The sequence below is a fragment of the Penicillium mononematosum genome (assembly GCF_028829835.1).
Source record: "Penicillium mononematosum strain IBT 11891 chromosome Unknown utg000003l:1.0-8172316.0:1.0-8177699.0, whole genome shotgun sequence".
Taxonomy (NCBI): domain Eukaryota; kingdom Fungi; phylum Ascomycota; class Eurotiomycetes; order Eurotiales; family Aspergillaceae; genus Penicillium; species Penicillium mononematosum.
The window spans coordinates 2,657,240-2,684,598 of record NW_026643273.1 but is presented as its reverse complement, the minus strand read 5'-3'; the positions used below and the strand labels follow the sequence as shown (position 1 = coordinate 2,684,598).

At 49.4% G+C, this 27,359-nt stretch overlaps 14 protein-coding genes across 14 annotated transcripts; 11 read left to right on the top strand and 3 right to left on the bottom strand.

Annotated features, from left to right (window-relative positions):
* Positions 1-519: 519 nt before the first annotated feature.
* N7519_005976 (uncharacterized protein) lies at positions 520-1,141 on the top strand (the record flags this gene model as incomplete). The annotated part of the gene is made up of 2 exons (XM_057292752.1): positions 520-837; positions 983-1,141. The coding sequence occupies 2 exons, from the start codon at positions 520-522 to the stop codon at positions 1,139-1,141; spliced, it is 477 nt and encodes a 158-aa protein (XP_057147563.1).
* A 511-nt stretch (positions 1,142-1,652) lies between these two features.
* N7519_005975 (uncharacterized protein) lies at positions 1,653-1,972 on the bottom strand (the record flags this gene model as incomplete). Its single annotated transcript, XM_057292751.1, has 2 exons — positions 1,653-1,844; positions 1,952-1,972. 2 exons carry the CDS (start codon positions 1,970-1,972, stop codon positions 1,653-1,655), a joined length of 213 nt encoding a protein of 70 aa, XP_057147562.1.
* A 2,553-nt stretch (positions 1,973-4,525) lies between these two features.
* On the top strand, positions 4,526-5,436 carry N7519_005974 (YoaK family protein; the record flags this gene model as incomplete). Its single annotated transcript, XM_057292750.1, has 2 exons — positions 4,526-4,724; positions 4,832-5,436. 2 exons carry the CDS (start codon positions 4,526-4,528, stop codon positions 5,434-5,436), a joined length of 804 nt encoding a protein of 267 aa, XP_057147561.1.
* Positions 5,437-6,113: 677 nt separating this feature from the next.
* N7519_005973 (uncharacterized protein) lies at positions 6,114-6,816 on the top strand (the record flags this gene model as incomplete). The annotated part of the gene is given in 2 exon segments (XM_057292749.1): positions 6,114-6,179; positions 6,199-6,816. The coding sequence occupies 2 exon segments, from the start codon at positions 6,114-6,116 to the stop codon at positions 6,814-6,816; spliced, it is 684 nt and encodes a 227-aa protein (XP_057147560.1).
* Positions 6,817-7,253: 437 nt separating this feature from the next.
* Positions 7,254-8,347, top strand: N7519_005972 (TauD/TfdA dioxygenase family protein; the record flags this gene model as incomplete). Its single annotated transcript, XM_057292748.1, has 3 exons — positions 7,254-7,400; positions 7,470-7,679; positions 7,742-8,347. The coding sequence occupies 3 exons, from the start codon at positions 7,254-7,256 to the stop codon at positions 8,345-8,347; spliced, it is 963 nt and encodes a 320-aa protein (XP_057147559.1).
* A 293-nt stretch (positions 8,348-8,640) lies between these two features.
* N7519_005971 (Zn(II)2Cys6 transcription factor) lies at positions 8,641-9,917 on the top strand (the record flags this gene model as incomplete). Its single annotated transcript, XM_057292747.1, has 3 exons — positions 8,641-8,714; positions 8,764-9,252; positions 9,305-9,917. 3 exons carry the CDS (start codon positions 8,641-8,643, stop codon positions 9,915-9,917), a joined length of 1,176 nt encoding a protein of 391 aa, XP_057147558.1.
* Positions 9,918-11,856: 1,939 nt separating this feature from the next.
* N7519_005970 (uncharacterized protein) lies at positions 11,857-12,096 on the top strand (the record flags this gene model as incomplete). Its single annotated transcript, XM_057292746.1, has 1 exon — positions 11,857-12,096. One exon carries the CDS (start codon positions 11,857-11,859, stop codon positions 12,094-12,096), a length of 240 nt encoding a protein of 79 aa, XP_057147557.1.
* A 507-nt stretch (positions 12,097-12,603) lies between these two features.
* Positions 12,604-14,703, top strand: N7519_005969 (kinesin-3 family protein uncB; the record flags this gene model as incomplete). The annotated part of the gene is made up of 3 exons (XM_057292745.1): positions 12,604-12,961; positions 13,033-13,460; positions 13,504-14,703. The coding sequence occupies 3 exons, from the start codon at positions 12,604-12,606 to the stop codon at positions 14,701-14,703; spliced, it is 1,986 nt and encodes a 661-aa protein (XP_057147556.1).
* A 407-nt stretch (positions 14,704-15,110) lies between these two features.
* Positions 15,111-16,928, top strand: N7519_005968 (translation initiation factor eIF2B subunit delta; the record flags this gene model as incomplete). Its single annotated transcript, XM_057292744.1, has 3 exons — positions 15,111-15,869; positions 15,937-16,713; positions 16,761-16,928. The coding sequence occupies 3 exons, from the start codon at positions 15,111-15,113 to the stop codon at positions 16,926-16,928; spliced, it is 1,704 nt and encodes a 567-aa protein (XP_057147555.1).
* A 476-nt stretch (positions 16,929-17,404) lies between these two features.
* On the top strand, positions 17,405-18,295 carry N7519_005967 (uncharacterized protein; the record flags this gene model as incomplete). Its single annotated transcript, XM_057292743.1, has 1 exon — positions 17,405-18,295. One exon carries the CDS (start codon positions 17,405-17,407, stop codon positions 18,293-18,295), a length of 891 nt encoding a protein of 296 aa, XP_057147554.1.
* Positions 18,296-19,702: 1,407 nt separating this feature from the next.
* N7519_005966 (uncharacterized protein) lies at positions 19,703-20,357 on the top strand (the record flags this gene model as incomplete). The annotated part of the gene is made up of 2 exons (XM_057292742.1): positions 19,703-19,705; positions 19,782-20,357. The coding sequence occupies 2 exons, from the start codon at positions 19,703-19,705 to the stop codon at positions 20,355-20,357; spliced, it is 579 nt and encodes a 192-aa protein (XP_057147553.1).
* A 303-nt stretch (positions 20,358-20,660) lies between these two features.
* On the bottom strand, positions 20,661-22,759 carry N7519_005965 (DNA-directed DNA polymerase alpha subunit POL12; the record flags this gene model as incomplete). The annotated part of the gene is made up of 3 exons (XM_057292741.1): positions 20,661-20,834; positions 20,905-22,204; positions 22,260-22,759. The coding sequence occupies 3 exons, from the start codon at positions 22,757-22,759 to the stop codon at positions 20,661-20,663; spliced, it is 1,974 nt and encodes a 657-aa protein (XP_057147552.1).
* Positions 22,760-22,998: 239 nt separating this feature from the next.
* Positions 22,999-24,176, top strand: N7519_005964 (CRAL/TRIO domain protein; the record flags this gene model as incomplete). The annotated part of the gene is made up of 2 exons (XM_057292740.1): positions 22,999-23,791; positions 23,845-24,176. 2 exons carry the CDS (start codon positions 22,999-23,001, stop codon positions 24,174-24,176), a joined length of 1,125 nt encoding a protein of 374 aa, XP_057147551.1.
* A 531-nt stretch (positions 24,177-24,707) lies between these two features.
* Positions 24,708-26,729, bottom strand: N7519_005963 (ferric reductase family protein; the record flags this gene model as incomplete). Its single annotated transcript, XM_057292739.1, has 7 exons — positions 24,708-24,722; positions 24,775-25,208; positions 25,273-25,851; positions 25,904-26,196; positions 26,258-26,277; positions 26,345-26,474; positions 26,530-26,729. 7 exons carry the CDS (start codon positions 26,727-26,729, stop codon positions 24,708-24,710), a joined length of 1,671 nt encoding a protein of 556 aa, XP_057147550.1.
* Between the last annotated feature and the right edge of the window lie 630 nt (positions 26,730-27,359).

Below are 27,359 nucleotides of genomic sequence, written 5' to 3'. Positions count from 1 at the left end.
ACACTTGGAATGTGGCAACCAGGCAAGAGAATCTTCTCACACCATGTTTTGCCTTTTGTGGGACAGAGTATGCAATCTAGTGCGAGAAGGATCAGATACATCTCAGAGTGCGGGTAGTCGCGGGCCGGCCGGGGTATTAGCAGCATTTCCCATGCCAGGATCCCTTCCTGGCAGTATACGATGGCTGATCTCGAAGGAATCAGATAGAATGTTGGTTTCTACTTCGCAGGGTCCTCGAATAAACACTGATGTCTCCTCCCTGTTCAGTGTGCAGATCAAAGTTCGTGACATACTTGGGGATTTCTGCCTTACGCGCTGGAAGCGCCCGTTTTTCACTGTTGCAGGAGGTACATTCTGTGTAAACCCCATTCATTTCATATTTAGTAAATAAGACAACTCAGTCACGAAGATGAAGGAAGCACATACGCAAGTCAGAAACCAAAGTCTTCAACTCGCCTTCAAAACCCCTCAGGCTGTACCTAGGCCAACGACACACACGCACACACACATACACATAAAATGACAATCCAATTCCCAATAATGTCATTCGACTATTTCCAGCCAAGCCCAGCCAAGAAATTCATCTCCTTGACCAAACACCCTCGGGCGACTAGCGAGAAAATCAACACCATCTTTGACGAGCTCAAGCCCCTTCAGCCAGATGACTTAATCGGTGAATGGGACGGATATATCCTTGCCACCGGGCATCCATTCGAAGACGAACTGGACGCACTCAATTGGTTCGGCAATACATTTTATTCCGCAGAGGACGTAGCGCCGCTGATTGTTGCGCGGAATGGGGAGCGGGTGCCATTCGAGGATTGGGGGCGTGCATCCGTAAGTACCTTTCCTTTTTTGATGTGACACATCTACGGTGTATAACTATGCATACATAGCTATGCGCTTGTGGTTTTGGTTATTGAATGGGTCTTTCTACGTATTTTGGCTGGGGATATAGCCCTGACATTTCTTTTCTTGGCAGTTACGTGAAATCAAATACCACGGTGTTGTCTCTGCGGCTTTGGTATACGATGAGCGACCGATGATGGCCTATTATCGAGCTGTGAAGCATAACATGGTGGCGGGGTGTATTGAGAGTAAAGAGTGGCAGGGGAAGGTCTATTTCTATTTGACGAGATGAGATCTACTTAGTATATAGTGTAGGGAAGTTCGCTCGAGGGATCAAATGTGTTGCGTCAAGCGGATAATGGGGGTAGTTGACTACCTATAGAGGTTTCTCTTCTACTTAACATTTCCGTTGAATTAATAAAGCCCTAAATGTTAGGGAACCGGAGCCCCTAACACACCTTGGCTAAGGGCGTGGCTCTCCTGTTTCGGAAGCCAATGACACTGCTTTGTCCGGCATTTCTCTAGATCTTTTATAGATCGTTGTTTGACGATAATGCTATCAACCCTTCCGGACTCGTTTCGTTTTCAAAAGCTTCTCCGATATGGTCCTTTCCTAGTAACACATGTTTAGTCGAGGTCTTATTTGTATAGCGAGGACTGAAGGATAACTGAAGGATAACTGAGGTAAATGTGAAGTAAAATGAGAATAGGGTGCGAGGTGATATAGCCTGCACATGTCTTTATTCCCGGTTGATATCAATAATATACAAAAAAGGATAGAACAGAACAATCAGACTTCTTCCTCATCGCATCTTCCACTGCCTCCTCATCAACCCCATGTACAATTCTGCAGAAGCCTCTTTTGAATGGGTCTGAACTGATGTCCCCTCTGACTGAGCGGGAGACATGGTCGCAGCAGCACGGAACATGTGCACAAGTAAACCCACCACCTCCTGATAATTGCCGAGGCGAGCAGTAACGATATACTCCGACCACTGTTCAAGTTAGAACATGTATGATTTGATGGTATAATCTACTCACCTCTGAATCGTTGTTTATCTTTAAAAAGACCCACCACTGGCCATCACACACAACACCATACCCTTATGCATGACTGGGCCATACCGCCTATATGCTTTCAGCATTCAGGTGCAAGTTATTCATCTTCAAGTCCGTAAAAGTGCTGTCAGGTTGTGAGGTGAAAGTGATGGGCGAAGATGAGGAGGTTGTGATCTGGGTCAATGCTTCGTTTGGCTCACTTTTGCCAAATGCGTTTCTCGTCATGTCCATCTCCATTCATTGAGCTTGGTCAAATTAGTTACGTGTCACATCGACTTTAATATTCCTCAAGGGGTACGTACCACAGATGGAAGAAATCTCCATTGTTGGGGGCTCAAACTGGTCTCCTTCTACCATTGATGTGAGATTTGCAAGATTTGTTTGCAATGGACGCTTTTAGCTCGGTGTAGGACAGTTTGTGTGTTTTGCTGTGGAGGTCGAGAATGGCGTCCATCAGTCTTTGCTTTGTTGTTCTTTTCTTAACAACTTTGAATGGTGGCATCTTGACAAGCCACAAGAACAGGACGCAAGGCATGGTCAAAGCGAAGTGCGAGTCAAGTTGTGAGGACTCGAGACTTGAGAGAAAAATAACAGGGATGTGAAAATCCCTATGCATATGCTTGTTAAGCAGTTCGTTGCTAGAAGCTCCCTTAGCTCTTAGCTTCTCCGGAGACGGAACAAATGCCTATATTCCAATCTCACAGCACGCACGTACGCTACTCGTCCAGTTGGTCGAGGCGATGGATGCGCCCGACGGTTTGGAACAGTCATGACTCAGTCCCATTTTTTATTTATTCCATCAGAGTAATCCGACTACACTTTGAGTGCATGTTGAGACCGGTCGCGCTTCAACTGAACGTGGTAACGTGTACCCGTAGACGAGCTGGGTCATTAAAGCGAGAAATCGCAGTGTCATCTCTTTCTCAGCGGGCGAGAATTGGGAGCTCCTTCACTTAGGGTTCAGCGCCGTCGCTGCTTCTCGCGCATTCGTGAATGTCTTCGCTGGAGCTGCGTGACAAAGCCCATACTTCTTGGCTTTGTTGTATCTTCGCCCTGGGTTTTGATGCAGGCGTCGTGACTGGAACTGTCATTGTTGTGACATCCACAGCCACCACGGTTTCGGTCACAACTATGACAAACCCTTGCAACCTCTGTGTGGAGATTGAGTGTTGCAGTTGAAAGAGAGAGGTTAGGGAAGGAAGATCAAACCTGGTGAGGAGCAGAGGTCCTTTCAGAGGTCCTTTCCGCTTTAGGCAGGAACGCCCCAACACTTGGTAGATAACTGTTAAAAGGGAAAAAACGTAGGAAGGTACAGGTGCTGAGAGTTAAAAAAGTGTTGTTTGACCGGACGAAGGGAGAGTTCTGTGCCGAGAAATGTGTAGGTTCTTCACGCCTTGGGACGATGAGGAAGGCGCAGGGCAGATCTCCTCACTTTCACTGATAACAGAAACATGCGCAAGTTCGGAATCTCGCCTTTGCCAAGGTCCTGGCACTTCGTAGGTTGCATCTCGATTTCTCACCTGCACACTTGTTTTAGCTTACGGTGAGAATCTCTAGCGTCTTGGTATCCCGCTCGAGATTATGGCGCCTAGGATTGACCCTATATATTCACAGCAGAGTGGAAAGCAATTGCGCTATCATAAAATATAAGTAATTCTCGGGTTGGAGCTCATTTTATACATCAATGAGTCGGGTGAATAAAGCTGAGAAAGAGGGGTTGGAGAGGGCGAAAGATGCAGCTGTTCCTTGGCTAAAACAGTGGCTGCATTAGATGCAAGATACTTACTACCCGGTGGGATTGTGCATATTTCAGCTGATAGTCAGGGAAGAGTGAGATTCCCCTCATGAAAGCCAAGGTCATTCACTCCTTTATATTGCAAGCAAAGTTAGCAGGGATTGTGGTTAGGGCTTACATTTCGCCGGTGATCTGACGGTTGTTGTAACCCTCTTCTGCATCATTTCGCGTAGCGTCGGCCTTGAACCCGTTCTTGTCGTCGCTTCCGTGTCGTAGATGAACTCTTGCATACAGACATATGCAATTGACCCCCAATGAACGTGGTATATGCCGGATGTGAGTCGGGTGTATTTCCCGCTAATTTTGGTGAGAACCGATGTCGTCTTTAACTAGGCTGTGTGACATATCGAAGAACATATTGTGACACTGATATGTTCTCGAGTGTAACCAGCAATATCTAGAATGCATATACGCATATACCAGTTATACTTACATATAACATTCAGTAAATAGAGAGGATGTGGTTGGTTGCCTTTAATTCAGCCCTATCCGAGAGACTACACGCGGACTCTCCACTATTGCGTGCTTAGCTTCCAGGCAGCAGAATTTGAAAGGGTTTTAGTTGCATTAGATCTGAAATATTATAATATTATAAATATTATATAGACCTGAAGAACCTTGGACCTCCTGAAGAAGTCTACTTTTGTCCTGCAGAAGACCGCAATCGGACGAAATCGCCGAGAAATTGACTTTCTCCTCGGAAGTCGCCTCGAGCCGTCCGCTAAAATTCCGTGACTCAGTCTTTTCTACTCCACGGGTACGTGCGACCTATTATTAAGTACTCCGTACTCCGTACCGAGTACAACTTCACACAGAGTCAAAATGGAGAAAGAAGTTGGCCCGGCACCCGACATCGAAGCCTCAGACGTCCCTCCTAAAGAGTCCAGCGTCGTCCAACGATGGAAGCAGAACCTGACACCCACACACGCAGACTTGATCTGTCTGCTCCTCACCTTCCTCACCGGGCTATGCGATAGCAGCGCCTACAATGCGTGGTCCTGCTTCCTCGGAATGCAAACCGGTACGAATCCCCGTCGCTCTCCCGCATCCCGCAAGGGGCGCAAAGTCAAAAACCAAAGATCCCCGAAACACAAACTAACAAAAACTAACAACCCCTCCTCCAAACAGGAAACACCATCTTCCTCGGTCTCGGCGCCTCCGCTCAACCCAATAACAAGCCATGGGGCTGGCTCAAGTCCCTCGTCTCGATCGCAGCCTTCTTCGTCGGCGCGATGATCTTCTCGATCGTCATGCGCAGCGTCGGCTCCGTCCGTCGCGGAACCCTCTTCGTCTCATTCCTCGTACAGACCGTGCTCATCGTCATCGCCGTCGCCTTAATCGAAGCCGATCTCATCCCCCACACCTCCGCTGACGCCGCCCTAACCGGCGGCGAGTTGTTCCTCGAGTTGATCCCGATCGCCCTGCTGGCTTTCCAGTCCGCGGGCGGCATGACGTGCAGTCGTGCGCTGGGCTACAATGAGATCCCGACCGTGGTCTTGACGAGTGTTTACTTTGATATTGCGTCCGATCCGAAGATCACTGATAAGCCGACTGCGAATGCCAAGCGCAACCGTCGTGTCGGTGGCGTTGTGTGTCTGCTTATCGGTGCTATTGTCGGTGGCTGGCTGAGTCGTAGCAGTGGTGGTATGCAGGCTGCGTTGTGGATGGCTGCTGGGTTGAAGTTTGTTGCTGCCATTGCGTGGTTGTTCTGGAAGGCTGCGCCGCCGAAATAGATTCGCGTGGCTATTCGGTGATGCGGGTTGCCTTGCTCCAGTGTTGTAGATATTGAGTAGAGTTAGGATATAAAGTTAGATGTGCATAGAGCAATGTTAATAGTTTCTGGTTCTGGTGTTCTGGGTTGGTATCTGCTCTATAAAAGATCACTTTATACGGAGCATCTAAAGAAGCCATCTGGGCAAGGTGCTTAGATTATGGATTAAGTTGCAAGGACATATACATTTGTCTAATTCTTCTGACATAGATGACTAGATAGTCGGCTCAGTCCCTTCAAGCCTCGACCTTTCTCATCCAGATCTGAGTTCTTTGGTGCCGAACTGGTTACATATCAATGCTTGCACCTCTCATTCTTGACACTTCTGTATTTATTTTTGGAGCATTCAATCCATGCACAATCATAACAATTTCATGTTTCCCGAGGCATGATAATCGGGGGATATCGCCATTCTGCTAGTAGAACGCCATGACTCGACGCTGAGATCCAATCCGAAATCCATGGATAAGTCTCGATACGGCTAAGCAGAGATTGTTCCCTGCTGATACCAGCCTTTCCGCAAGGGGAATCCGAGCCGGAGATAACCTGGGACCAGAAAATGCCGAGCCGACTCTGCTGGGTTTAAAAGGCACCGAATCCGCTCAACTAAATTGACCAAGTCCGAAATAGCTTCTAACAATGTCCGCTTCACCCCCAACAATTCTTCTCATCGGCGCTTCGCGTGGCCTTGGCTACGCCATGGCGGTAGAATTCTTACAAAAAGGGATGGAACGTTGTCGGGACAGTCCGCGGTGAAGGGTCGCGCACATTACTCCACGAGCTGGCAGACAAGTACAACGGCCGGGTTGATATTGAGACCTTGGACATTTGCCAACCCGATCAAATCAAAGCGCTCGACAAGCGCTTATCGGGCAAGGTATTTGACGTCCTGTTTGTGAACGCCGGAACAACGAATCGCGACCCCACCCAAACGATCGGAGAAGTATCAACCGAGGACTTTGTACATGTCATGGTCACGAATTCGCTCAGTCCCATGCGTGTAGTTGAGAGTCTGGCGCATCATGTGGCTACGACAGGTCTTATCGGTGTGATGTCCTCTGGACAGGGAAGCATCAGCAACAATGAGACAGGTCTACGAGAGGTATATCGCGGCACCAAGGCCGCGCTGAACATGTTCATGCGAAGTTTTGCAGCTCGTCAGGATCCATCGCGTCCAATGGTGGTGATGGCTCCCGGTTGGGTTAAAACGGAGTTGGGAGGTCCAGATGCTCGGCTTACTATCGAAGAAAGCATCCCTAGCTTGGTGAATGTACTTATTGCAAAGAAAGAACGACCTGGGCTTGAATACCTTGATTACCTTGGTCGGGCTGTGCCTTGGTGAAACGTCATGGAATGCATTGATCATAACCTATCAACGAAGCTATCTATGCTTTCCGTATGGAAGAGGGGAAGCGGGTGGGGACGGGTATAGATGGGGATTCCCATCGGACACGTTGAGCAACACAATCTAACCGAGGCTATGTAGCTTGTAACTATCTCCAAAATTAGTTAGAACAGAGCTCACATCTTTTGCCTATTCCTTTTCCGCCAATTCCACTTTATGTGTCGGGTGTAGATGGCTCCGGACGCAGAGCGAGACATAACGGCAATAGATGGATGTCGACCAAAATACTAACTTGCACTTCATCTTTTTCCGTCTCAATCATATCTATATAAGAGCGTTGGCAATCTTTCGAGATGAGCCACAAGAACACATTCTCAAATCCAAGGCAATCTTGTTAGTTATATCTTTATTCATACAAAGAGTCCAAGTCCAGAATGACCGTCACCACAAACGGAATCGCATTTTCCCACATCTCCGTCAAGCCTTTGCACCCGACATTCGGTGCCGAGATCAGTGGCGTGGACTTTTCGTCTCCTTTGAAGGATGCAGTATTCAAGGAGATATATCAGGCTGTGGCCAAGGTATGCCCCGAGTCTTTGATATCACGAACTTGCACTATGCGATCTTTATATTGACTGGTCACGACTCAGTATGGTGTCGTTGTCTTTCGTAGCACTGGCCTCACAGACGAGGCCCATATTGCATTCTCTAAGCAATTCGGGGAGCTAGACGATGTGAAACCGTATATCGCCGCTGGTCGAAAAAACCGTCTCAAATACGCAGAGCTCTTCGACGTTAGCAATGTCGAGGTTGACGGATCGATCCTTGACCCTAACAGCCCACGTGGTCAAGCAAACAAGGTAACCACCTAACAATTGAGACGGAATCTCTCTCCATGACATTTCTGACGACGGATACACAGGGTAATAACCTCTTCCACGTGGACTCGAGCTTCAACCCTCGCCGCGCCGGATACTCCCTTCTCTTAGCACACGAGCTACCGCCGACTAGCATAGGAGCCCACACTGCCTTTGCAGACACGAGGACGGCATTCGACGATCTCCCCCAAGAGCTCAAAGAGCAGCTGTTGGCCAAAGACTACATAGCTTGCCACTCCATGCACCACTCTCGCAAACTAGCCGCTCCCGAGGCCTTTGCCGAACTCAACCCGCTCGACTATCCTATGGGACGGCACAAGCTAGTGCAGCGCCATGAGGCATCCGACCGTATGAATTTGTACATTGCGGCCCACGTTCACCATATCGAAGGCCTCGCCCCGGACGAATCGCAGGCATTGTTTGACCAGCTTTACAAGCATGCCACTCGCGATGACAATACCTTGGAGATTGAGTGGAAAGCACCAGGCGATCTGGTTATTTGGGATAACACGTGCACTATGCACAGGGCTGTTGGGGGGTCGTTCCTTTGGAAATACAAGCGGGATATGAGACGGACGACTGTTCATGATTCTAGCTCGACGGCTTGGGGCTTGAATGAGCACACGGATGTTAGGCAAGGGCTTCCTTGAACAGTAGAACATTTAGCTCTGGGATATTCACGGCTTGTATGGATCGTTGTGGTTTTGATAGGTACTTGATGAACTCGGCTTTTTTGTGCTTCTACTCTCCAGGCTGCATTTCCTAGACTTAGGTCATCTTGATGCAAATTTAAGGCAGATTGCGTCTTCAATTGGGCGAGGTACAAACTACCCATGTAGGTACGTAGTACATTTCCGTCTATTGCCGAACCCCACAGTGTGGGGTTAATCTGGGGAATAAATCTCCCAGCACTTCCTGCTCCCTGGTATCTGCAACTCCCACAATGACTCGCAGTCAAAATATTCGTGTCTATCGCGCATGCCAACGTTGTCGTCAACGCAAACTCAAATGTGATCCGTGAGTTGTACGGTGCCTCTCCCCCATTTCTGGCATTGACATTCTTCAGGTCCAACTTGTCCGATGGAACAAAGTCTTCCTGCGTTCAGTGCATCCGTTCCGGTAATGAGTGCATACTTGCCGGGTCACGGCGCGGAGGCGACTTCTCACGGTCTCGACGCTCATACAGGGAGCGAAGCTCTTCAACCCTCAGTAGGACTAACATAGGCCACGGACTGCATGACGAGCAAGTTAGAGATGACGAGAAAGTAATCGAAGATCCAATCTATGCCGAGTTAACGAATCCGGGAGATGCACTCCACATCCTTGCGCAACTCGCGGCGAACGACTCCCAGGCTCCCAACCCTAATGACTCTACGACCTTCGATCCTTTCCCGGTGACTCCATCTGCAAAGCGAGAGGGAACAGATACTGCCGTCAATGCAGAGGGCCCAATTGATTCCACGGAGCCTCCTGTGTTGCAGTCGACATTGTCCGAGACAGAAACACTAGTGATCGGCGTTTTAGGCACAGATACTGTGTGCCGCCTTGTACATCAGTATGATACCCTTTTCATTCCGTGTGCGATTGTTTTTCTTCTGACAGTCTAGCTACGCGGCAAATTACCATCCTTTCTGTCCCCTCGCACCAAAACGACTTCTGGCGACGACGGATCCGCGTAAGGCGGCGGTAGACGAGCCGTTCCTGCTGACAGTGCTTCTGACCATTGCATCTAAACACGAGCCCGCATATAAAGATATCCACCAACATTGCTGGAAGTACCTCAATCGGCACTTGTTAGATATACTTCTCGCCACGCCATCCACTCTAAGGGTCGGGTCTGTCGAAGGTCTCCTGCTTCTCGCGGAGTGGGTTCCTTATATGCAACTCGAGACCTGCTCCTATCCTAATATGTTCCCGAGGAACCTAAGCGCGGTCGAGGATAATATGGCCTGGTCACTCATCGGCCAGGCAGTGAGGCATTCTTATCTCCTGCGTCTCAGACAAGGCATCCTTTCGGGAGACGGCTCTTGGAGAGTCGCAAGAACTCGAGAATCGAAAGCTCTTAGCGTGGATCTGTGCGTTTCATTAGACCCCAGTTATAAAGCGATACTGACTAGCTTTGCTAGTTGTATATATCTCCGACCGACAGATCTCCGTCCGAATGGGACAGTCATTCTGGTCGCGAGGACCCTCGCTCTCGACGAACTTCACAGCCAATGACTTCCCAAGTCTACGACTCAGGGCAGATGCAGAGCACAAATATGCACATGTATTGCAGGCCAACATTGAACTCACACAGCTACTTCACAACGTGCACGACACTTTGTACTCGTCCAAGGAGCGAAAGAACCAAATGGTTCGACGTGGGGACTACAACCGCTATCTAGATGATTTCCGGCACTCCATATCGACGTGGAAAGATCGCTGGGATAGTCTCGAGACATCCCCCAAGCTGCACTGCACTCTGCATATCTTCAAGGAATACGTTCGATTGTATGCGAACTCGTTTTCTTTCCAGTCACTTCTTTCCAAGGCAGTTCACCACAACCGACCGGGAGAAACCGGACAACTTCGGGAAAGGAAGCCCCATCGCTGTTTCCACGGGGCATCATGTCAACCGCAGAGGGTGCATATGTGCTCGAAGCAGTAGATGCAGCTCGGGGGATCCTGACAATAGCCGTGCAGACAATTTCCCAGGCGCAGATTCGCTATATGCCGTTCCGGTTCTACATGTACGTATAACTAACGGGTTGTATCTGCGAATGGCTAATGGTGCGAATAGGTATACCGTGTACTCCGCTGTGTTTTTGTATAAAGCAGACGTCTTTGGGGCTCTGCGGACAGAACATACCGAAGTTGTCAACTTGGTGCAGCATTTTATACGCGTACTTGAAGAAGCTGCCATTAGCGATTGCCATATTGCTAGTCGGTTTGCAGGTCTGCTGAAGCGCATGTGGTTCCCGGATAGGCAGTGCCATTCTCCAAATAGAACCACATCCGCGGCTTCGAACATTGTAGATGCCTTATCGCAGCAGCGTGAGCTCCCCTGTGATACAGATTTACTCAGCGACGGGGTTCGCTATGATCTCGCTTCTAACATGCAGGTCCCTGAGCCTGTACAAATTCCCACGCCATATTTCAATCTATTTTGCCCTGAGTTTTCGACTTTGGAATCGGAATTGGTTGAATTCGGGGTAGGCTCTCCTAATTTCCCGTTTTGAGGCAAAAGCATGTATGGGTAGGTTTATAATTTCAAAGAGAGCTATGGAAAGCAATAACCTTGGAAGTGGCATCCATGACAGAGATAGGCGAATAATAATGTACGGAGACTACCTAGGATAAGAGAATGTCACTCTCTAAAACTATGAAATCGACAATTTCGTAGTGTTGTGGACCTGCCCGCGGGCATGCTGCTGTAATATTGTAGCGGCCCGGGGTGAGGTATTTGATAGCAGAAGATATCAGCAGCGTAACTCTTTGGGATTGGACATAAGTAATTAGCATAAGTAATTAGCGTCCAATGAGCACTCGAGCACTCTTTCCCTATGTTCGATGATCTAGATCGTAGAGAGGTGACATCTCGGCGTCATATGGTTCTTTCATCTGCACATAACCGAATAGCAGTTGGGCCTGTGGAACTTCAACCAGGGTAGTCACTAGGCCAACAGAATCGATGCGCTTCGATTGCCACCCAGATGGTTAAAGAAGATACTATGCGTGGGTAGCCAAAATAATAACAAAACAGAGCTTTGTGGCAAAAAAGCTATGATGGTATATCCAGATGTCCAGGATCCACGAATTACCTCAGAACACCCACGGTCCACAAGCATCAATTAACTGGCTCTATCTCAGAACACCATAGAATCAGTGGCACAACTAGATGCATCTGGATGGCAATTGCGGAGAAGGACCCAAAGTGGTGGTAAATCTCATCGTCATGATCGTATCATTGCCGCCACCTCCAAGCCCATAAATATGGACAGTCTTCCCCGGATTTTAAACAGTCATCAAGCAATCTGAATGAAATTTACTATATAACCACAAACGCATTTTGGTATGGATCCCAATCTAACCCCTTGGACCTTATGAAAAGAGCATCGAGAGTTGACGGTGGGGGGATGCGATGCTCTATAAGAACTCTCGCTAACACTATGAAGACATGCCTAAGGACAAAGGCCAAAATAAGGGCGAGGAAGCCCCCAATGCCAGAGCCAGGAACCATGCTGCGCAAAAGGCTGAACACAGTGAAATGGGCCCTTCTGAACTTTTGAGTGAACACATGGACTCTGTTGGCAACCCCGTTCCTGAGCCAACTTGGGGCCCTACAAAGAATCAGCCTAACGAAGAATCGGACTTGGTTGAGGCGATGAACGCGGAGACTTCGGAGTTTGATGTCTGAGAGAAAGGGAGCAGAAATTAAGTACATGTAATTATCCATATCCCATATATTTCAAAAAGAATTTAACTACATTTGAAAGCTATCTACTGCAGGTTTCAATATGTTTCAATAGGTTTCAGTAGGTTTTAATAGGTTTTAATAGTAGCACATGTACTCCGTCTATATAATAGTGGAGTTAAGCGGGTCATTGCTATGGCAACAGCACTTGTAGACGGTGACACTCTTGATGTAGAAGGAAATCATCACCTTGCTCTATTATTCTATTATTCTATTCCAATTCCAATTTCAATTCCGTTCTTTCTTTTCCTGATATTATACATTCTTTCCACAAAATATGCTCCAGACTCACCAAGTGTGTTTACAATGAACTGAACATTTGAACTTCCCAGGAAACAACGCGCAACAGTAACACCCCCCCCCCTTCACTCATTCCAGTCTACATATTCCCTTTCCAATCTATCTCTTATTTTCCCCTTTGTCAATCCCATTGCATGGAATCAATCTTGCATGTACCACTCTCTTCTTGATCGACGACGCGACGCCGTCACCGCTTGTGTGCAGCTATTAAGCGACAGCAGTAGGGACATGGCACTAGATCCGCGCTTCTATCACCACATCGGCCATCCGGGCCCAGGCTCGATATCTTCAGCCGCTTCATCCGACATCTCAGCCGCCACAGGAATCACCTCGCCCAGCATTATCTCCACCTCCGCTTCCGCCGCCACCCTCCGATCCACAGCCTCAAGTCCTTCCTTGCGCGCCCGAGAGGGGTTCGCGATACCCCATGCTAGAGATGGGATGGCCAGCCCAACACCAGGGGGAAACGTGCGCGTCGTCGTGCGAGTGCGGAAGTTCTTACCACGAGGTAGGTGTTGTTTGGGAGGGATGTGGGGAGGCGATCCCCAAAAGTGGAGGACATATTCTGACCTCTTGTAGAAATCGAGCGCAAGGCAGAATGTTTGATTTCGATGGACCCGCGCACGCAGATGACCTGCCTTCAAGCACCGAAACCGAAACCCGGCGATCAAGGGAAACCCAAGTCACAGGCCCGCGGCAAGACCTTGGAAGATAAATCTTTTACATTCGATAACTCCTTCTGGTCCCATAACGAGGAGGATGAGCATTATGCGCACCAGGAAGATGTGTACAACTCTCTCGGTGAAGAGTTCCTGGATCACAACTTCGAAGGATACCACACATGTATCTTCGCATATGGACAGACAGGTTCCGGGAAGAGTTACACCATGATGGGAACACCAGATAGGCCCGGCTTAATTCCTCGAACGTGCGAGGATCTGTTCCAGCGCATTGAGAACTCGCCTTCTCCCGATATCAGCTACAACGTCCGAGTGTCTTATTTCGAAGTATACAATGAGCATGTTCGCGATCTCTTGGTCCCCCGAACAGATCCCCCCGCACTATCTCCGCATTCGCGAATCGCCGTCAGAGGGTCCATACGTCAAGGATTTGACAGAGGTCACGGCGAGGAACTACAGTGAATTGATGAAGTTTATGCGAAAGGGCGACGTCTCACGAACTACGGCCAGCACTAAGATGAACGACACTTCATCCCGATCTCATGCAGTCTTTACCATTACTTTAAAACAGATCCACCACGACTTGTCAACAGATGAGACGACGGAGCGCACTGCTCGGATTCGGTTGGTCGATCTGGCAGGTTCCGAGCGTGCCAAATCTACCGAAGCGACTGGCGCTAGACTTCGTGAGGGTGCAAATATCAACAAGTCTTTGACCACGCTAGGTCGTGTCATTGCAGCGCTCGCAGATCCTAAGAAACTCCGCGGCCCGCGAAAGGGCAAAGAACTGGTACCATACCGCGACTCGATCCTGACATGGCTATTGAAGGACAGTCTAGGCGGCAACTCCAAGACAGCGATGATCGCCTGTATCGCACCTGCCGACTATGAAGAGACACTTTCGACTCTTCGCTATGCAGACCAAGCTAAGAATATTCGGACACGGGCACGGGTCAACCAAGACCAAATGTCGGCAGCTGAGCGTGATCGACAGATTGCGGAGATGACAGAGACAATTCGCACCCTCCAACTCAGCGTGAGCCAAGCAGCAGTCAACCAGCGGGTGAGCGAGGCTTCCGATGAAAAGCTCGAAGAGTACCAACAGAAAGTTGAGAAAATGCAACGCCTCATGGAAGAGAATAAGATGGTCAGTGAATGCAAGATTCGACAACTGCAAACGGAAAACGACGCTTTGCGCATGCATCTGAAGCTAGCGGTTGAGAGTCTTAAGAACCCAATCCCACCCATTACGCTCGAGCAGCGAAAGCCAAGCATTATGTCCCTGGAGGATGAGAATCAACCACCCAGCCATGATCCGGAGGACCACGAAGGCTCTCCTTTGGTATCAGATGCTGAATCCGACATGGACGTCTGGGAAGATGACGATACTATCACCGATGATGTCACCGAGCACGAGGCGCAACTGATGCAAAATCACATGCACGAACTTCTTGGTGACCTGAGTGTCTTCAAGAGGAAGCTGGCCACAGACCATGAGCGGTTCCGCCCCATCGAGGAGCATACGACTCGGAAACGGCGCGCCCTGGGAACCATTACCAGCAATCGTTAATATGTGGATATGACTTATTTTTATCTTTTGGGTGTACAGGGATTGAATGGTGTTGGCGGCGATCTCTTTGTCTGCTCTTCTGCGATGCCCTTTGGAAATGTTTGAAGTCTTTGTCTGGACTTCCTTGTTTGACTTGGGACCAGACTAGTTTTGGACTGTGTACTTATTTCTGTTATAGCGAGCCCCTGCGATGAATAATGAGACACTTGATGTTATGCATGTTTCAATGCCTACCAACCTATTCATTGGGTATCATGAGTTTCTTTCAGGCAACGCTCTTATATGGAGGCCATGTCATTCATTTAGGAGTAGTAAATTATTGCCGTCTGAAATTAGGTATTCAACTGAAGAGAAACCGAGACTTATTCAAGAAGTATTCAACAAATACACATTGTCCATTGTCTGCAATGAACCGCAAGTTAGGGCTGCGCCGCTGCGTGGGCCGCTTATGGCATCATTTCTTTTTCCGTGAGTCAACCCTCTCTCCTTCTCCCCACCACCGTCGCAGAACCACCCTCACACAAGAATTAATTCACAGACAAGATGGCGGAAACCTCCAATCCAGCGCCGACTGCGCCGGTCTCGCCCCCGTCTCATCAACTCCAGAGCAAGCTCAACCCGCGACCGAAAACCCTCCGCAGACTCTCCCGATCCGCGACTCAAAACCCACCCAGCCCACCGGAGATGCGCCCGCGTCCACCGACAGCGCCACAGACAAGCCGCTTACCCCAGCTGAGTTGAAGAAGAAGGCCAAGGCCGATAAGGCTGCCCGGCGCATCCGAGAGAAATTAGAGAGGGAAGGAAATACCACCGGCAGTACCGCTCCCACTCCTAGTGTCGGAGCCCAGCCTCGTCAACCGACTACACCGAAGAAGGATGCTGCTGGTACTGGCTCTGCGCAGAAGGGACCCCGGGCGCCGCCCCCGCGCCGTGGCTCAGGTCCCGTCGCGCAAACCGGGTCCGTTCTCGTGGAGCAAAAGAAAAAGAAGGATGATAAGAAGGTTGCTGTCTTTGGCCATTTGTATGGGCAACAGCGCCGTGTCACTGTCGGCGGTGCCACAAAGGAAGTACACCCTGCCATCCTGGCTTTGGGCATGCAGCTGGTGGACTACGCTATCTGCGGCAGCAGTGCGCGTTGCGTGGCAACATTGCTTGCTTTTAAACGAGTATGTTGTTTCTCTCGTTTCATGCTGATAACTATGACCATATATGCTGACAAGTCGCTTTCTAAAGGTCATTGAATCATACACAACTCCCATGGGAACCTCGCTGGCTCGCCACCTGACAACACACCTCTCGTCCCAAATCACCTACCTCTCGACATGCCGACCCCTCTCCATCAGTCAGGGAAATGCCATCCGTGCCTTGAAGCTGTTCATTGCCGGAATTGATCCCTCTACCCCCGAGGCGAGCGCAAAGATCGCACTCTGCGAGTACATCGACAGCTTTATCCGGGAGAAGATTACCGTCGCCGACCAGGTCATTGCCGACAGCGCAGCACAGAAGGTCCAAGATGGCGACGTGATCGTGACCTTTGCCGGCAGCAGCATCGTCAAGCACACACTTCTGTTAGCACACAAACAAGGCAAGCGATTCCGCGTCTCAATCATCGACTCACGGCCCCTCTTCGAAGGCAAGAGCCTCGCCCGCGATCTCGCCAATAGCGGGCTCGACGTCCAATACTCCCTCGTCCACTCCATCACCCACGCCGTCAAGGACGCCACAAAGGTCTTCCTCGGCGCCCACGCCATGACCAGTAACGGCGGCTTGTACTCACGCGTCGGCACCGCCCTCGTCGCCATGTCCGCCAAGGAGCGCGCCAGCGGCGTCGAAATCCCCGTCATTGTCTGCTGCGAGACAATCAAGTTCACCGACCGCGTCGCCCTCGACAGCATCGTCGTCAACGAGATCGCCGATGCCAACGAGCTCCTACCCATGGACCCCCCCTGTCTCCCTCGCCGTTCCCACCCCGGATGCGCATGTCCCCCCCCACGCCTGAGAATAAGAAGGGTGGAAACCGCACCCCGGCTCCCGAATCTCCTGTTATCCCGCACAAGACCTCGTCGTCGCCTCTTGCGGACTGGCATAACACTCCCAACCTGCAGCTGCTGAACATCATGTACGATGTTACCCCGGCTGAATACGTCGACATGGTTATTACCGAGATGGGCAGTCTTCCTCCCAGCGCTGTCCCGATCGTTCACCGTATGGTGACCAACCTGTGATGTATTGCTTTCTTCGAATTTTCTGCAACATGGTCATGAATCTGGAGCGTATTGAACCTGTAATCTAAATTAAAAGCAATGAGAGTCGTTCCGACTGCTTAGGCGTCGTGATTTCCGGGTATTCTTTCTTTTTCTCTTCTTCTGTCTCTTTTATCCCTCTTTCTTTTTGGTGTACTTGCTGGCTTTTGGGTTGGTTCTAGATACCTGGTTCCGTACATATACATATGTATGTAGGTTTAGGTACTGCTTTTTCCATTTCTTGTACAATGTGCTTGTTTTACTCGGATTTTGGTTTTGCCATGGACGCTTGGGGGCTCGCCAGCAGGAACCCTGTACCCCTGTATATAGTCACTTGGCCATACAACAGGGCAGGCCACGATGACAACGCACAGGTCAGGGGGCCTGACCGCTCAGTAGGTGTGTCTCCTTTCCCTCTCTAATTATTTCCAGTCTCACCTCAACTTCTTCACTCCGTCATGTGGCAACCAGTTGCTCTTCCCTACAAAAGTGGCTCTCTGCCTCTACGCGCTCTACCTACTCCAGATGAGATCCGGGCATGTCCCAATATTATATCGGACTTCGTTGACAAGGTCGTTGCTATAAATGATGAGATTGTTGTTAAATTTGGTAGAATTGTGTATCCATGGGAGGGACAGGCTTTAGTTTACCTCGAACAACACGCCCCTGATGTTCCAGCTCCCCGACTGTACGCAATGTACCGTGATGCTGGGGATTTCTTCCTGGTCATGCAACGCGCTCCAGGTGTGCGACTGGACTCAATTTGGTCGTCATTGACTGAGTCCGACAAAGATGACATTGTCGCCAAAATCCGCACGGCAGTTGATACTTTGCGGCAGGCCAAGAGCCCATGGCCTGATGACTTTTATGGAAGCTTGGATGGCGGCAGTTGCCACTACCATTTATTCTGGTGTCGGAAGGGCAGTGGAAAGCACTTGGGGCCATTCCATGGTGAAGCTGCCTTTGCTGCAGGGCTCGCAGAGAATCATCGAGCTGCAACTGAAAGTGATGGTCGGCCAGACTATAAAACTCGCTTCTTTGAACTCGCCCTCCCTCGCTTACTTAAAGGACACCGGCCAACGTTAACACACGGGGACCTTCAGCCGAAGAACATTGTGGTCGCGGAGAGAGGTCGCAATTCTCGAGGAGAGCGATCCTTTGACGTCACGCTTGTGGATTGGGAAGCTTCTGGCTGGTATCCTGACTTCTGGGAATATACCAGTGCGTTTTGCACGCCCCCATTTCTCAACTGGATGGATGACTGGTGCTGGCGACTTCATGAGTTTCTTCAGATATGGCCGGCCGAATTGGGAATAATGCGTATCATGGATAGAGATTGGCTAAACTAGTGATTCGGAAGGCCTCGACTACTAAATGCAAGTAATGAATGGTTAGAAACTGGCGCAAGACGAAGCAGCAGCAGTAGCGAGGAAGGGACCTGATCTGATCGCAATAATAATAATAATAATAATAATAATAATGAGGCTTTCATCGCTTGGTCATCTTCAAAAACTGATAGAGGCTCTCGGCACCTCGGCACCACACAGGAAATTCAGTCCTAGCATAGGGAAGCTCTTGCGAGTATCAGGAAAGGACTGGTTTGGGAGGGGTAGCGCGTATATTCCGTCCAAGAGAGCAGTGACCCTGTCATGAAGGCGAGTGCGTACCTAATAATAGTGTAGGACTATGCATTCAATGTTTGCCGTGGCAATGGACAATAACTTTCCTGCTAAGAACTCAAATTTCTTCGGTAGGATGTCAACTGCCTCGGACTTACCAAGTAGAGTATGTCTATATATATGTATATTTGAATTGGCAATGGATGTGCAGATATCTGCATGAAGATATTGGTCTGGATGAAGATGCTACCCAAGGACGCTTCTCTATCAAACTCAAACGAGCAAAAAAAAAAAACAACAGCTATCACAACCAATCAATTTGCCGGGAAAACGGGAGGTTACGAGATTAGATACATACACAAAGGAAAATGTTCTCGTTGTTTTGACATGCACTTTGTCCAATGCACATGCGGCTAAACTGTCTTTATCCTTCTAGCTATGATACTGACATGTGTGTGGCAATGATATCTATTTCTATATATATCTAAGAAGAGTAGGAAAGGCTTGGGTATAGCATTATTTGTGTTAGTAGTTGAAGGTGTCGATTACTCCCTTAAGGTGCAGGGGGTGAGTCGGGAAAGGCGATATATATCTCACAGGCATCATCAAATCACAGGACACAATACTCGTAACCACTAATACTGATAGGCAGATGCATCATAACGAAGCCAAAAGAGACGTGCTATCTCTAAGTGTCATTTATAACTCAATATTCTATCTGATCTTGTTCTCTATGATCTTACTCCTCATCTCTATCTACATATATACTAGATATCCACATAGACGTCGACTTTCTTTTTTTGTTTTTCCTCCCTCTACATACCCCACATTTATTCTGTCCTTTTCTTTATAGATAGAATTATGTATGATTCCCGTAAATGGATGCGATTTACTTTAAAGATACGCCTGCTAGAGCCGTGGGATGCGCTCTTGTAGACATCTGGAGGGAATTACAGGCATGTGATTGGCGCACACTGTATTTTACACGTGACGTAAGCGGTGTACTCTAGTGTGATTCTGCCGTCAACACCATCTACACGCCGATAAGCCATAGGGAGCCTCTTCCTTAACAACTCCATTGACCAGGTATTCTCGCGCCTCCTGAGAACTCGATAAGAGGATCAAAGAGCTCTCACAATGGTACGTAGTTAACTCTAACCACCCTCCAGAATTTCCCAGAGAGTCCACCAATTCCAAGCTAACACCAGACCACCAGAGCAAAGACTCCTCCGCCTCATACCTACACATGCACCAACCACGGCTGGCCGACCTCTTCGAAGAATTTACACGACCACACACGTCCACAGCCACCAACTCAACAACAGACCCACACAACGCCAACGGCACCTCCGCCGCAAACCGCGACGCAGCAAGCACAGCCGCCAACGCCGTAACCTACGGCTCGACCTCTCCCTCCACAATCCCATCATACCTACCAATTGAAGACATCTACGTGGCGCCACAATACCAGCCCCCGAACCCTGAAGACGAGGACGACGTCGTCCCAGACCAGCATGCGGCGTTCGGTATCACCCGCGCTATGGAGCGGAGACGGGATGCCGTGTGGCGCGATCTTGGCCTTGAGGCCCTTGTCAATGGCGAAGGGCATGGGGCTGATACTGGGCCTTTGACCGGTCCTGGAGGTGCTGGTGCTGCCGGGGCTGCGACCTCTGGGCCTGGGGCCACGCTGCGGGGTAGTGGGGGTGGTGCGGCGGCGGCCGGGGCGCCTGTTATTAGAGTCAGGGATTCTGGGCGGAGGATGGGTGGGCGCAGGGTTATTGGGTTGCGGTAATGGATGACAGTATCTACTGAGGCCGGGGGCTTACTTTTTACTGGAGTTGGTGCTGTGAATGCTTTCTACCTGATCAGGTAAATGGGTGTCTTGTGTTGCATTTTTTTACTGGAGTATATTTTTCGGGCTGGATAGCCTCGTTATGATACCCACGTTGGATGTATCCTTCTGTTATGATATCTGAAGATCGTTGATTCGTTCGTTTGCGATTTTGTTCCAAGAACCGCCAATATAAAATGGCTGCAGACCTAGCTTGGTCTGAGCCTTAACGCCGCGCGTAATGCGATATGATTATACATATCTCTAGATACGATTGATGTCCACCCGAGCCCGCTCGTACAGCTTGTGACTCAACTGTTTCTGTTCGCGTTCGTCCTCCGCCACCAGTCGTGGGTGGACGGCCATTTGGGCGTATGAGCCTGCAGCGCGACGCTTTGACAGAGTACCTGGGTTGATGACTAGCACACTGTCGACGACCTGCAGAAATGACAAGGTTAGCACCTTCACGGTAGTTGGAAACGAAAATCCTCGGATAGGGATAACATACCTTTACGAAAGGCGGCAGCATACTAGGCACAATTAAAATATCAGGCCGGACATTCCACCATTCGCCCAGTTTCATGTAGGGCAGATCCACCATGGCGCCTGTAGCCATGCCACCTTCAGTTCCGGGCCTTGGAAGATTTGACCGTGCGGTCGGAGGGAACAGGGGGAAGAAATGACGTTGCTCGACGAGATACTTGGGCAGACGGGTGAGCAGGTTGCCTTCTGCGGGCCGACCATGCAAGACCTCTTCGCGGCGAAGCTCGGAGAGCACATCGTGTGAGCACATACCAATAACGCATTCGTTGAAAGATAATGTGACGGGGTTTGGGACCATGCGGGCCTGCTTAGGGAGACCCAGGTCCTTCTTGAGGATCATTTCCTGGGGCCAGGACACATGCCGACTGACTGCATCGCGCACAGACGGAACCATCACGATCGTGATGCTCGGGACGGCCGCTGCAAGTCGTGCTAGTGGCGCTGAGATACAGTGCCGGAACATTATGGACAGTGTAGCTGTGTCCGGGTCGAGACCCTTGATGTCTGGCAGGTCGAAATCGCCCGATGCAAGAAGAGGGTGCTCAATGTCCAGGAATGGTCCCATTAGCACCAGACCATCGGCGTAGCTTTCGGCTGCCTTCTGACATAGTTCCTGCAGTGGCTCGAAGTCCAGGTTGTCGTCCGCTGTGTATGGCCCGGCCGCAACCATAATATTAAGCGGTGGGTTTGCATCTCCGTCAAGTCGCTCGTTGATGTTGTCCAGTGCCACAGCTGAAGATGCGGCTGGTGGTAATAGGGGAATTGGGAGTACTTCCTTGACAGTGAAATATTCACCGGAAGGGTTAATTCCTCGGAGAGCCACGATTTGGCCTGGGAAGAAGTTCACCGATGGTACCGAATCCACCTTCAAGGGGACTCGTCTACCGGCTCCGGTGCGGCGCGAAGTCTCAAGTACGAGGGAAGCTGGGTTCAATTTTCCCTCGAGACTGTCGGAAGCGATCCGTCCGACAGCAATAATCTCGCTTGCGCTCTGGATGGCTGCACTCCCAAATGTAACATCGTCTGAATTGAATTCTGTCTGGAATATAGTCGCGAACTCGTCGATACGATCATCCAAAATCTCCGATGCCTCTGACAATTTCATGCCCATGGGCTTGTAACCAAACTTTTTGAGGTCTGTATTCGCGGTGGGCTTAATGCGCGGCTCGGAAAATGGCGCCATTGGGGTTTCTGGCAAGGATAAGTGCGCATTGAGGGTTTCCACCGTCTGGCCAGGATTCGGTCGATCGGAGAACGAAACTGCTCTGTCCGTAATGTCAGCGCCTTCAATACATCATGTAGGCCCGAAAAACCACATACTGCATTCCGTCGCCAGGTGTACCAGTCGGTGTGTTTGTGCCGGCTTGTGAGCCAGACTTTTCGAACTTGCTGACTCTTGGTGTAGCGGGCGAGGTGAATTCAGCCTTGCGCTTTGCGGATCCAAATCCATTCGCAATTCGAACATTCGAGGCAGTCGGCGTCAATTGATCGAACATCCCAAACATATCGCTGCCAGCGGCGGCCGCGCCCCGCGGAGTTGCCATGTTTGCGCTCCGTTTTTCTGTGTGCCGGCCAGCCTTGTCACGACTTTCACGCTCCAAAGCTTCTTGGACATCTTGTTTAAAGCCTCGCACTGTTTGCATGGTCAATGTCACTCCCTCGCCCATCTTTATGCTGTATGATTCCCATTTGTAGAACAGCTCCTCTGCGGAGATCGAATGCACCCGCAGCATGGAGAGGAGCTCGGCAAGGATGTCTTTAGGGATTCCATCGGGGAATGTGCCCGCAAAAAACTCATTGAGCTCTCCCTCGGCGTCCATTTTGGTGAGATGTGTATCGTGGAAGGGCAATGGACGTGGAAAGTGTAGACACGCGCAAGACGCGTGAGACCGTGTCGCTGACCTAAGCAGCCCAAAGCAGTAATATTATTCGAGCATTTGATAGGAGTGGACCTGTCGATCGTGAGAATTGGTGATTAGCCTTGCCCCTAGGTTTATTTTTCATTCTTTAGATCTCCACGTGTCATTGTATAGTCTATATTTAGGTACCATCTAAGATCATGTCGAGCCCCGAACAAGGTGCTACTGCGCATGCGCCCACCAATGGCGATACTGTGTCCGATACCAACGGACAGACATTGGCCGAATCAGCCCCCGTGAACGCCCAGGTCGAGTCTACTTCGACCGCAAAGCCAATTGACCTCGAGTTGCCGACATCCGCCGCAGACGGTCTCATCCAGAAGCCCTTCGCTAAGCCGCTGGACACAGCCAAGCCAGCAGCACCCGCGGAGCTTACCCCAGAACAACAATCCAAATACGAGGCTGTGCTTAAGTCTGCTTCATCATGGACCACAGTCGCAACCAAGGCCGAGAAGAATGCCCCGACGTCTCCCATAACCGAGGATGAGAGGATGTGGCTGAGTCGCGAATGTCTCTTGCGCTACCTACGCGCGACCAAGTGGAACGTCTCCGAGGCTGAGGCACGCCTCCAGAGCACTCTCACATGGCGCCGCGAGTATGACCTGAAGAAATTGACACCTGAATATATTTCAATTGAGAACGAAACGGGGAAGCAAGTCATTTTGGGCTATGATAACAACGGACGGCCATGTCTGTATCTCTTGCCCTCCAACCAGAACACGGAAAAGAGTGACCGCCAGCTCGAGCATCTTGTCTTCATGCTGGAGCGGGCCATTGATATTATGGGACCTGGCCAGGAGACTCTTGCCCTAATTGTCAACTTCAAAGAGACAAAGTCTGGCCAGAACGCGAGCATCGGCCAGGCCAAGCAGACGCTCGGCTTCTTGCAAAACCACTACCCCGAGAGACTTGGTCGGTCTCTTGTGATCAACGGTTAGTGATTCCATGTTTCAAGCAATGACAAAGTTACTAATTTTCTATCATAGTGCCATTCGTCATCTGGGGATTCTTCAAATTGATCACGCCCTTGATTGACCCGAATACTCGACAGAAGCTCAAGTTCAATGAGGACCTGCGTCAACATGTCCCGCCTAGCCATCTTATGAAGTCTGTGGGTGGTGATGTCGAGTTCCGCTACGATCATGCATCCTATTGGCCTGCATTGAACAAGCTGGCTGAACAGCGCCGTGAGGCTTACCGTGAACGCTGGGTTCAGGGTGGCAAGCTGGTCGGCGAGTTCGAGAACTACCTGAAGGGTGAAAACGTCCCTAGCCTGTCTCAGACCCAGGTTGAGGCCAAGGCCAGCGAACAAGCTTGATGGGGAGAGCATATCCCTTTGCACCTATTTCGGTATATTTGTCATTTTCGGTCGCCGTTTCCTTTTTCTTCTCCATTGGTCAATAGCCGGAATTTTCTCACAGCGCTGGGGTGATTGGATTTCTTTACATATACCGCATCATCTCGATACGCCTGTTCATAGACATATTAATCTTTGTCAATAATTAAACGATAGAGCACCCAAAATAGATACCTAATTTTTCTTGAATTTTCTTTCCTACCTCGTATACACGCCAAATTTAGAGTTTTGGCTACAGAATATGCAGGGAAAAGGGTCTTAGGGGCGATTTACCGTATGTGAAAGTCTACAATTTCATGGGAATGTAAAAGTTATATAGACCACAACTGGTTGGAAGGCAAGGTATATCATTGCTGTGGCATAACGCAGTCATTTAGATGACATCCAATCTCGATAGTATTATCATCCATATTTCTTCTCTTCCATCGATACCATAATTCGGACTAACCAAGTCCTCCAACGAATTGGCTTATATCCTTCGAACATTGAATATCACCATTCAAATTCCTGTGTTGCAGTCTTAGTCAAGTTTCTTCCCCTGGCACTCTTATTAGCTTACCTCAGTATAGAGTGTTATGGATGGTCCGTCATTAAGCAACTCATTGCTAACAGCCTTCTGTGTTGTACTCAGAAGCTGGCTAGGACCACAAGCACCGACAATAACGCGGTCGTCTAATTTGGCGCTTCCAGCGGCAGCGGCCGCGATCAAGTTGCCAATGTTCGGACGCCCCGGCAAGATCTCTTTGACTGAAGAAGAAATATTGCCTGTAGGCTGTTGCTCGGCGCCTTTTTCAGGATCTCTCGTTAAAATGGCCGGAGAAGGTTCTGTAAGGATTACATCGTCCTTCGTAGATACTTTCTCTGATGAAGAACTCGGGGATGTGGATGACGATGTGCCGGACAGGTCAGTCTGACAGGTGACGTGAATGAACAGATTCACTTCTGGATGCGACTGAAGCTGTTTGAGCTCTTGGGCAAACCATTCGAGGCTCTCTATGGGACAGAGTTAGTTGATGCGAGTATATAAGCGTTGCTTCCTCGTAAACATTTAACGTACCTTGATGTCTCACCACCCAAATGAAATCAATCGACTTCACTGCCTTGTTAGACGCCTCGATCAGATCTAGTGCAATGGCGAATGTGAAGCTAGCACCGCTGCCGCCGGCGACAAGAACAACTTTCTCAAACACTTTGAAGTTCGGGATTTGACCATATGCGCCGTCTACAGAACAGCGTAGAGACCTCCCCGGGAACTCTTGGGCAGCTTTATATAAATCTCGCGTAAAGCCATCGTACACTCGAATAACGAACTCTGATGGATCCGAAGATGATAGAGTGAACGGATGGCTTTCAGCCCAGCGGATGGCGGGAACCCACAAGAATGCATGGGAACCTGGACTGCAGTGCATGCGACGGCTGAGTTTCACACGAAGGGCATTGCCGGGCAAAGCAGTGACAGTGAGGGAATTTCCAAAGAAGTTCCACAACATCTTTGCACCGCGGATGATGCGGTCCAAAGTCCAAAGACAGGCAGTGAAAATCACGATAATCACCACTGAGGTTGAGAATTTCGGACGGTGCATTCCGACTGTGATCATAATCAAAATGAACATAATTATGTGCAGCATATAGAAGACTGCAGACGGTTAGAAGTGCACACTATAGGAGAATACGAAGAAATAACCCACGTTCATAATACCGTCGCATGAAGTATGTGATGGTTGAAAAGCCAATGATTAACATGGCGCAACCTGCAATTGGGCCGACGAAAATCTCATGTTCTTTCATTTCGGCCAGGTGCCCAATCTCCGACCAGGCAGATACGTACACTATGCCATGCAGGACACTTGTGAAGATGCAGGTATAACCGGCAACCTTGTGTAGTGGGCGGAGCTTTTCGTAGGATGTGGCAGTCAATGGCGCGAGGGGCGTATTCTTCAAGGCCAAGAAGACCAAAAGTACCAAGTTGGCAACTGAAATCCTGTTTATTGATGTTGGTCAGTTTCTAGACTGTAGGAGTAGAATGTATCAAGTACACGTACCAGCCAAATCGTTTGGAGACCTATATATGCAGGAACTCGTCAGTAAAAATGTATACGAAGGCCAGAGAATGAACGAGGTCAGCTCACATCGACGAGTTTTGTAAGGTCTATATTGGTCAGAGCGAGAATCAAGTTGATAGCCCAGTAGATGATATACAGGAGGGACCGATCTGTCCTTAATCCCAACGTTGAACTAGAAAGGAAGCATCGAGCTTGTCTGTCACATTCAGATGATCAGTATTGTCCTTGGCTGATATTAGCAATAAACATACTTATACTTCCTAGTAAACGTAGGATAATTCTTCCTTCGACCATAATGAAAGTGAACCACACTTGACCAGTGGTGTATAGCAAAAAGAACCATAATTGCACCGATGGCAATGGCAAAATACTTCACGCTCCACTTATTGTTAGACAGGCGCAATGCCTTCATAGCAGCCTTTGCGGCCTTTGCAGCTTTGGGGTCACTCATCCTGGCTGCTGCTGACAGACTCAACGTGCAATCTCGAAAAGAAAACCTCTGGGATCAACACAACCTGACCGGGAAGGTCAATTATTAATTTCACTTCCTTCCATTGGAACCGCGCCGGAGAAAACCGTGCCAAGAGCATGAACTAGAGACTCCACTGTCTTCAGGATGCGTATGTACTCGGAAGTAGCGTGCCAAGAGGATGAACTGGAGTCCACTGTCTTCAGGATGTGCACTCGGCTTACTTCCGTGTCTCATATGGTGCGGATTAGACCAAGCGGAGCATTTCCCATATTGTGAAGCGCCGGGAACTATTTCCCCACGCCAAATTAGGAAATGTAATCAGAGTATCACCTGCGTATATACGTAGGTGGAACAGGGATACAGGAAATGGTTGGACGAGCGTTGTTTTTTTTCACCAACCGCAAACAACCATAAAAAGCCATTTAATGACTGTTCTTCAGAGATTCTTCAATGATTCCCCAGCGGTTCCCCAGCGGTTCTTCAGCGGTTCTTCAGCGGACGTTTAATGGATTTTTGACGGACGTTTAGCGGTTGTTTAGTTGTAAATAGCTTGCTAATAGGCCGGTTAAAAACAAATGGCTAATTAATAGTTGCGACATATTCAACGGT